The sequence below is a fragment of the Anomalospiza imberbis genome, chromosome 2 (assembly GCF_031753505.1).
Source record: "Anomalospiza imberbis isolate Cuckoo-Finch-1a 21T00152 chromosome 2, ASM3175350v1, whole genome shotgun sequence".
Lineage (NCBI taxonomy): Eukaryota > Metazoa > Chordata > Aves > Passeriformes > Viduidae > Anomalospiza > Anomalospiza imberbis.
This window is the reverse complement of record NC_089682.1, coordinates 116,336,487-116,346,034: the sequence shown is the minus strand read 5'-3', so window position 1 is coordinate 116,346,034 and position 9,548 is coordinate 116,336,487. Positions and strand designations below refer to the sequence as shown.

Genomic DNA, 9,548 nt, shown 5'->3' with positions numbered 1-9,548 from the left:
GGCAACTCGCCTGCTTTGACACGCAGCCAAGAGTAGTACCCGGGAACCCAAGCTGAGCCTCGGATCCGTGGTCAGCCGGCTGAGAGCCTGAGTAGGGTGACTGAGCGCTGTCGCAGAACTCTCAGTCGCTACACTGACAATTTCCTGCAGTGTAAGTTTATTGGGGAGAACAGTCGATTGCATTGTCGCAACTCTTCCTGCGCTCTGGTTAGTGTTTTGTGTCTTTTGATGTGTTTGGGCAGGGAGAACTTTACAGAAAATTATTTTGGCCGTGTTTCTTCTCACAGCAATTAAGTAGTGGCTTTTAAATCCTCTTGCTGGCTGCCATAGGGTGCTGTTTGCATAGCAATTTTCTGGAACTAATTAAAGCAGTGTATTGGCCTACAGCATTTGCTGTCGAGCACTTTATCTTTCTTGTAGCTGAGGAGAGTTAATTCAGATTTATATATGTTAATGTACCTGAGGGGCTTAAAGTAATTGCATTTAAACTACTGGCACAAACTTAGTGATCGTTGCTGAGACTTGTTCTGAGGCATCTTATACCTCCTCCCAGCAGCTTGGAGCTTCCCAACTGAATCTTCTTGTTTCAGAGTATTTGTTAAAGTAGCCAGAGTATCCTGCTCAGGATGAGCGTCCTTTTGGAACTGATGAATTTTTCTTCTTTATATTAACAAGCAGTTTTAGGTTCCTTTGCATTTTCAGTAGCTGCCTTTGGGGCTGAAATAATAGGACTCGATGTGTGTCTTAGCCATCTGTGTTCATCATGAAAGTGTTCTCCAAAGTGGGTTACAGTAAAGAAAAGAACTATCTGCTAACATCTCCTGTCTTCAAATAGCAGAGAACTTTGTTCTTCTGTGGTGTGAACTGCAAGCAAAGAGAGATCAGAGTTTTAATTGTTTCTGTAAATGCTAATTCCCTGTACCACTGTTTCCACAGCTCTGAAGAGACCGCTTTCCAGCTAAAGATGGCTGCTGACACCTCTGTTGATATTCTTCAAAAAGTTCTGGAGAATGAGATACTTCAGTCAACCAAGGTTGTGGAAGAACATCTGGATGCTGAAATACAGAAGCTGGACCAAATGGACGAAGATGAATTGGAACGCCTTAAACAGAGGAGGCTTGAGGCCCTAAAAAAGAGCCAGCAGCAGAAACAAGTAATTCCTGTAGTGCACACTCTTGATGTGTAGAGTGTAACAGACTGTTTGGAAGTTGTATATGCAAACTAAGTGTTTTGGGGTTGTTTGGTTGGTTTTGTGGATTTTTCCCTCCTTCTCTCCCTTCTGTGCTTATTAATTTTAAATTATCCAGGAGAGTAAGTGTCTGTCCACGTGTGCGTGCTTTGTGTTTCTTAACAGGAGGCAAGAAGCCCCTCTGTGATTGTTACAATAAGGATAGGATGAGGAGTCTCATACAGAGATTTGAGTGTGTCTGTGTTCACTGAACATTCCTATCTGGAAGCATAAGTCCTGTGGGTAACTTAACCATAAGGCTTTAGGCTCCTTCTGAAGTGTCTTCCTTCTGAAGCTTCTGGATTTTTACTTACAGCATGTGATATGTGTCCTCCTGTTAAGGTATTTTGTAGAAGGGTGAAACGGGATTTTTTCTTGTTTGTAGGCTGGAATCATTTGTCAGACTCTTTCTAAGCCAGTGAAGTGGTGTCTTTGTGTGGCTGCTCATTTCCTCTTACAGGAAGGAAATACTCCCTTGGGACCTGACAGCTCATGTCAGATGAGGTCTTTATGCTCCCTCAGAGCTCTTTTTGAACAATAGTTTACACCATAATTTTGGTAACATATGGTGTGAGACCTGAATTATAAGTAGGGAAGCTGTGGGTTTCTCAGCTTATTCCATCTGAGCTAACCTAAACAAGAACTTGGTTGTGGTGAGGGAGAAGTGACTTGGGTGAAAGGAGATGCCTGGCTGTGATGGAGTCCTTAAAAGCTGCTGCCAGACTTTGAAATGGCAATGCAGTGAAACACCATGGCGTGGCTGGGATGCTGCAGGATAGGCAGCACCAGCAGCTTTGGTTCTGTAAACTCGGCAGTAGAGAAAGTAGCACACTATTCACTTGTCTTTAGAAGTTCAGTCTATGTTTGATTCTAGTGTTCTCCTTTTTCAGAAATCGTAACACTTAGATGTCCTTGGATGTGAACATGTGATAGATCTCATGCCAAAACTATTTCATGTAGTTTAGTCTTAAGTCACTGTTCTCACACACTTTCAAATGCAAATGTGAAGTAGGATACTGCTCAGTAAAAGGACTGTGCTGTCACACTGTTCTGGAATAAATCTGTGGAGAGGGGAATTAATGCATAATCACTGTTGAGGGATAAGTGAGTTCTTGATTTGCATCATGATGACTTCTTCATATACTCTAACTTCCATGAATTTTTAATGTATACAATATTCAGGAGATTCTTTGTTCTATCCTAATTTAGCTGACAGGACATTTTTTTTCTTTCACTTCCTAAGACAAAACTGCAAGATTAAGAACAGTGATTTATCTAAATTTTTCCCCCATTGAAAAATTAAAGTTTTTGTCAAATTTTGTTGTACTGCACTACTTCTAATCATTTAGATTAGTCTGTACTTGTTTAAATACACTGCAATTACCTTTTAGTAATGCAGAGGCTGTGGGTTTTTTCCTTTAAGTGTGTTTGTTGAAAATGTGGAAGATTAGTTCTTTGGAAGCTGTGTTTGCACACTTAATCAGACAGTTTTTGAAGGTACCTCTTCATTTTCGCTTGTGACATTCTGTTTCTCCATCGACATTATGACTGATGGTGCACACATATTTTCTGAATGATTTTCTGTGAGCCTGCTTCATGTTAAGATCCCTTCAGTGTATATTTGATAGGTAAACATCATCTATTGCAGATGAGTTAGTAGGCTTTTTCTCTCACTGATTTTTTTCATAGAGTAAAAAATTAAAAGAAATTTATTTAATTCATGTAGTTACTTGACTAAGTTTAGATTAGTTCTTTGAGTGTACACAAACATTTTCAAATGCCAAGAGTTTTTGTTGTTTTATTTGAACTACTCTTGCCTTACTGAGAGGCTGCATTGTAGAATTTTATGTAACTCTGTACAAGATTTGTATTTCCAAATAAGTAAGGTGTCCTTATCTGTGTATTTTTAAAGTAAAACTAAAAGGGAGGAAGTAATTTGTTTCTCCACTACTGTATGAAATGGGTTTTCACTGCAGGCCCCCTCTTCCATTTTCTAAAAGCTGTAGAGTTTGCACAACAGATAGACTAACAACATCCATACTAATTATTTGCTTTTATGTTTTTCAAGGAGTGGCTTTCAAAAGGACATGGAGAATACAGAGAAATCCCAAGCGAGAGAGACTTTTTCCAAGAAGTCAAAGAAAGTAAAAATGTTGTTTGCCATTTCTATAGAGATACAACATTCAGGTACAGTAAATAAGCTGTGCTGAAGAAACTTTTGTTTAATGATGTCTACAAAAACAGATGTGTTTTTTGTTCTTTCAAATCCCACTCGTGAACTGGCATTTTTAGAAGTGCTCACATTGCTTCATTATAAATCTCAGTCACTTTTCAAGACATCTGATTTTTTAAGATGTATTTTTCCACTACAGTTAATCTGAACATGATTGGACAACAATTAATATTCTGCCACATAGTAACATAGATGTATAAACGCTTTGACAATATTTGAGAGACTGCTGTGTTTCATTATTGATTTAGTTTGAGTCAGCTAGGTCTGTAAATGTAGACCATACAAGAGCAGCATTTCAAAAAGATGGCTTTGGTTAGTCCAGATAGAGATAATCAGGGTGATTCTGGCAAACAGAAAAAAAAAAAAGTCTTGTCTAGGCATCTTGAGAATTTAACCTTTTGCTTTGAAAGGATCAGTTGCAGCTGCTTTCCCTTTGTGCTGTCACTTTTTTTAGAGTGTGAGACGCCTAGATCTGAGAATATGTGGTGACTCAGAATAGGAACCCAAACTAAGATGTCCCACTTCCTTGGAAGAATTTTGGAAGCTCTGGGTTACAGGCTGTTCCTCACTGGGTCTCTCTCAATGTGTTCTGTTAAAATGCTGTTGCAAAGTAGAGTAGTTTATTGATGGAGGAGCCAGTTGTCCTGGTTTTGGTTCTTTGGGGCTTTTTTTCCCCCCAAAGGTGTTACATTCTCCCTAGCTTACAGAATATAAACTGGGACAGCCTCCATGTGAGAAATTGAAAGCGGTCAGGGCTGGATTTTGCAGTGAGGTATCCGTGTCCTCCATTTCCTAAGTATTTAAAGCAGTTTTGTTTGGCTAGCTTTTACTCAAGAGGGTGAAAGGCTGTCACTGCAAATAAAGTAGCTTTGGACAGGTTTGGGTTCTTGTTTCCTGAGTCAGCAAAGTCTGTAGGCTCAGCCAGGAGAAGGAACTTCCAAGGAAGTGCTTTGTAAAGTGTGTCATGCTGACAGGTTGAAGCTTGTGTGTTGGGTTTACCAACCACAGTATCAAGTTGCTTTCATCTTTGCCCAGTCCAGCTTTTTGATCTGTTCAGCTCTCCTCTTGAGTTTAAGGACAGTCCTATCACAGAGTTCATGCAGCTAAGACAAACTGCTTAGAGAAGACAATCCAGAAAGCTGAGATTGCAGGCGACGAGTCCACAGATCTCTGTGATCTGACAAGTATTTTGAGCAGTTCACATCACTGTCCCATGGCTGAGAAACAATAGTTGTATGCTCACTCCTATTCCATGGCAACAGAGAAGCAAAATAGTTTTGCCTTTAGCACTACTGTGTAAAGCGGTCTGTGCAAATCACTTTTTTTTCCACTTACACTGAGTTACTGCATCTCAGCTGTGAAGGTAGTGACTGCAAAAATCCAGAACACTGTAACATGTTGGGAGTACTTCTCTGAAGAAATATTCTGTAGAGAATTTTTTCCGGTTGACAGGCAGTGAAGCTAGAGCTGGAACAATAGAAAGAAATGTCATCAGTAAGTGCAGGCCTCCAGAAATGAGAGTAAGGCTTCCAGGTATGTGGAAGGTAATTAGGAAGAAATTAGAGAAAGGGATGGTACAATTATACAGTAGAGGTGCTCCAAGCTGTTCCACTATTAGTCATTAAATCCAGCTACCTCTGAAAGTTTCTCTTGAAACTAAATTCTCTATTACAGAGGTAATGTCTAAGTATTAACATGACAGAACTAGGTCTTCACTGCTCCTTTTAAACTTCCTCTCAAATGCACATTCATCAGCTTATTCATTCTAACACTTTATATATTTTGGATTAATTTTTCCACAGGTGCCAAATAATGGACAAACATTTGACTGTATTGGCAAAAAAGCACATTGAGACAAAATTCTTGAAATTAAATGCTGAAAAATCTCCTTTCTTGTGCGAGAGACTGCGCATCAAAGTAATTCCCACTCTAGCACTAATAAAAGATGGAAAAACACAAGACTACGTCGTGGGCTTTACTGACCTCGGTAACACTGATGACTTCACTACAGAAACTTTAGAATGGAGATTAGGCTGCGCAGATGTAATTAATTACAGGTAATTAAGCGTTTTGTGATTCTTTTATTTTCAGATTAAGGATAAAGAGAATGAGCTTGCAGACAGGAGAATCTGAAAAGTGGTGACTTTAATATGTTGTATGCTAAAAAAGACATGTAAGAGTTTAATCTAGTTACTTAATTTGTGTGCTTCATCAAGGGAAAGAAGATAATCTCTTTGGCAAAGTATTGAGACATTGTAATGAGTGCTGAGTCCTTTTTGTAGTGTAATAAAAATAAACCCAGTTCTTGTCATGAGGTGTATGGAGTAGCAGTGATGCTCTGATATGGCTTCAGTGTTATGCATCTGATGTAATCCTGTAGCATCTATAGATGCTTCATGTCACAGTTGAAATGCAGTGAAGTCTGAGCATTTTTCATCCACTTCAGAGGAAATTCAGCAAGTCATCCTTAAACTGCATCTAAGTCAGTATTACATACATGAATGTACTTTTTTCTTCAACAAACTGTACTGAAAATGGAAAATAATTAGAGTAAGTGTAAATAAACTGAGTACAAGTACAATATAATCATCATAGGTACCTTGTTAAAGACTACAGAACAAAAGGCAGTAAAACATATCTGTCACCACAACAGCCTAATTTTACAGGAGAATTATTTACCAAAATTCTGCTTTCCTTTCCAAGGTAGTTCCAATGTCACTTCTCTTTTTAGGTTAATTTTGCTCTATTGTTTTGAATGTCTTTAGTGCACTTTAAATTTTAAATTTCTTTACCGGAGTTTATTTAAATGTCTAATGAGGTAAAATTTTGCCAAGAAGTATTGTATCTTAAAGCCAAAGGAACTACTACTCAATTTGGCTTAGTAGCTGTTGAACTTTGGGTGAAATTATGAAACTTACAATTTTAAAACAACTGGCATTTCCCAGTTCAGTAAAAAGCAAATATGCAGAGTCAGCTTGGATGCATATTCTAGACAGCACCAGCCTTTTATGGGTAAAATCCTTCACTGGAGTTATATCAAGCACCACTGAATTTGCTAAACATTGATACATTGGTTTATGGCATAATTTTACTTCTACTTGACTCCACTAGTACTGTGTATCTGTTCTTAGCTCCTTGTGGAGTGGGGGAATTTTGGTCTTCATTCCTTCTGGCAGACTCTGGCTTTGCAATGCAAGCCACAGTTCCTCACTGCTCTGAAAGTAACGTCCCACTCTCTGGAGTTCCTGAAAAGGGCATAGGCCTCCTCAGAGCTTAGAAATAGTTCTTTTTCTTCAACCTGTGGGATAGCAGATGGTAAAAGACTATACTTTATTTAGGGGAAAAACTTTCTAGGTCAGATTATTTGCCCAAAATCAGGATTCAAGTGGTATGTTAATGTATGTGATTAACTGGCAGTCGGTGACCTGTATATTTAGGCTCAATATCAGCAAAAGACTATTAACATTTTGTAAAGAAAATTAGCTACAAAGACCCCTTTGTAGCTAATTGCAGACGGTGGTAACTGTTGTGATTGCTCACTCACTCATTGACACTTGGATGCAAGCCCTTCACAGGTCATGAGCGAGAGCAGGGCACACCCTTCTCTGAGCAGCCAGAGGGGATTCCCGTCCTTGCACAACCCTGCTGGAAGAGATTCCCCTCCTTGCACAACCCTGCTGGAAGAGATTCCCCTCCCTGCACAACCCTGCTGGAAGAGATTCCCCTCCCTGCACAACCCTGCTGGAAGAGAAGCAGGTGCTCCAGACTGATGGGAAACCTGCTGCTCCCAGCAGGGAGCGCAGGCCCATTCCCATGGTGGTGAGAGAGCCCCTGCAGGATCATGGGGCCACTCTGAGGTGGGAGTTCCCGCACAGTCCTGTAGAAGACGTGCAGTCCTGCAGGGTAGAGATAGCACAAAGTGGCCTCTGGCAGGTCTCAGTTCTGACTCCAAAGTCCCTGTTAGCAACATTTTCGCTTCTTTTGTGCTGGCGGCTCCTCACCTGTTTTGAAAAGTCTCTCTGTAATTCCCTAGTTGCAGTTGAATTTGACAGATTGTTGTCTTCAGCATGATCAGTTTGCAGGAAAAGCCTTTTCAGTTTACAGCTCCACTTAGAGGTGCTGTTACACTTTCACACTCCTGTCTTAACTCCAGGCCATCCAGTTATCCAGGCCATTTTGACCAGGATGTGCTGTGCTAGCAACACCACAGTGCTGATAAGGGGGGCTGTGGCAAATAGGCATTGTGTTCTCTTCGAATGTGTTTTTCTGGAGAAACAGGTCATTAGACATGATGCTTACTGTCTGTATGAATATGGCTTTAATCAAATTGTCTTGCCCTTTTTCTGTAGTGGAAACTTGATGGAGCCACCTTTTCAAAGTCAAAAGAAATATGGAACAAGCTTTACAAAGCTGGACAAGAAGACCATCAGAGGAAAGATATATGATTCAGATTCTGATGATGACTAGAAGAGCCGCTAAATATATTTGTAAATCATCTTTTGTTTAAGCGTGGTACATTTCTAAGAATGTTTTTATAAAGCTTACTGCTTTTCATTACATCTGCACATAATTCTCATTTTTCTATACAGTTTTATACAACTGAGTCACAGCAGGAAAAAGCTTAAGTATTTTTTTCCTCTTTTGGGAGTCATTTGTAATTTGAAAATCTTAGTCCTTCTAACTAAATGACATGGCAAATGATGACCTTAAACCCTTTGTCTTAAGTATAAGTTTATGAAATGTTTTGAAGTAACTTAGAAACAGCTGTATGAAGTCAGACCAAAGGTTCCTCTGGCCCAGGATCCGGTCTCAGTGGCTAAAAGGAGATGCACAAGGAAGAATGAAAACAGGGTTACCAGAAAGCAATGCTTCCCCACACTCTACTTTAAGCAATCTGTGTCTTGGGGAACACTGTATCTGAGAGCATTTGCTGCTTAAAATAATGGAAGAAAAATCTCTTTAAATCCTCATAGTATCCAGGCATCCATATCATGTGGCAAGGAGGTCACAGTTTAACTGTGTTGTGTGAAGAACTACTTCCTGTTGTTTTCATTGAATCTGACAAGGGTTTTTTTCTTTTTTTCATTATTAGAAGAGGTAACATACACTTCTAAAAAAGATGGTTCTTTATAGGTTCCTCTTCCAATTGTCTTTTTGTATTTGTTATTACTTACATTATCAGTAAAGCACCACAAAATTTTTAGTAAAGAAATAATGCATTTTAACAAATAATTGCTTTTCTTATGGTGCCATATCATGCCATTGAATAAATTAACTGCATTGCACTATAAGTTATAAAAACAGTCATAACTTCTGTGAATTCTGAAACATATGGCCAAGAGAAATGCCCTTTTACCATCTACGAATGCTGCATGTGAGAGCTGATACAGCAGGCAATAGCACATAGCAACAGGCATATTGAAAACAGCCTTGTTCACGGGTTTGTATCATTCTGTGGTTGTGAATGTGTGGATTTTATAGCAGATGCTTTGTACAAGAGAGTAGAATAGAGAAAAGTGTTTGGGAGAAACCTTGATCATTTAGATATAGTGCTGCATACTGTGTACTGTTCTTCAGTAATGGACAGAATTTTTAAGAGAGATCTTCCTTGGACACAGTGTAAAATTCCTGGCTAGATGAACCATTGATGAGTTTTCATTTTCAGAAAAATTGTGTGCTTTGTGCTGAAGGGCCCTTTAGAAGTGGTACTTCAAACCCAATTGGTCCAAATAGCAGTGAAGTGGGTCTAGCCAATCTTGCTGCCTTGTCGTAGAGAACACTTGTGATTGGGCCAGCCCAGCAATATATCTCTTTAAGTTTAAAAATTTATATTTTATTTCTGTTCATGTACATTGAAATAAAATTATTTTAATTCTAATGTTGGCTACTGTATCCTTTCAGAGAAGATCTAGGTGCTGTGGAATAATTTCTCTATTAATAAAGTCCATCAGAAAGTTTGTTTGAGCCCTTTCTAGATTTCTAACAGGTGATACACAGTTCTGTCCTGACATACAGGATCACTTTGAGAACACAATCAGCTTAAGATGTACACAGCTGCCTGTTGATCTAGGAGAAACACAAGGGAGA

At 39.2% G+C, this 9,548-nt stretch overlaps 1 protein-coding gene across 1 annotated transcript; it reads left to right on the top strand.

Annotated features, from left to right (window-relative positions):
* TXNDC9 (thioredoxin domain containing 9) lies at positions 1 to 9,339 on the top strand. Its single transcript, XM_068182741.1, has 5 exons — positions 1 to 151; positions 937 to 1,153; positions 3,297 to 3,415; positions 5,264 to 5,518; positions 7,811 to 9,339. Exons 2-5 carry the CDS (start codon positions 965 to 967, stop codon positions 7,926 to 7,928), a joined length of 681 nt encoding a protein of 226 aa, XP_068038842.1. The 5' UTR covers positions 1 to 151; positions 937 to 964; the 3' UTR covers positions 7,929 to 9,339.
* The last annotated feature ends 209 nt before the right edge of the window (positions 9,340 to 9,548 follow it).

What these genes read in the sequence shown, in the direction of transcription:
- TXNDC9 (XM_068182741.1), top strand. Translation starts at nt 965, where the DNA reads ATGGCTGCTGACACCTCTGTTGATATTCTTCAAAAAGTTCTGGAGAAT. An exon ending in AGAGCCAGCAGCAGAAACAA is followed by an intron (nt 1,154 to 3,296) that starts GTAATTCCTGTA and finishes ATGTTTTTCAAG; the next exon opens with GAGTGGCTTTCAAAAGGACA. An exon ending in GCAGATGTAATTAATTACAG is followed by an intron (nt 5,519 to 7,810) that starts GTAATTAAGCGT and finishes CTTTTTCTGTAG; the next exon opens with TGGAAACTTGATGGAGCCAC.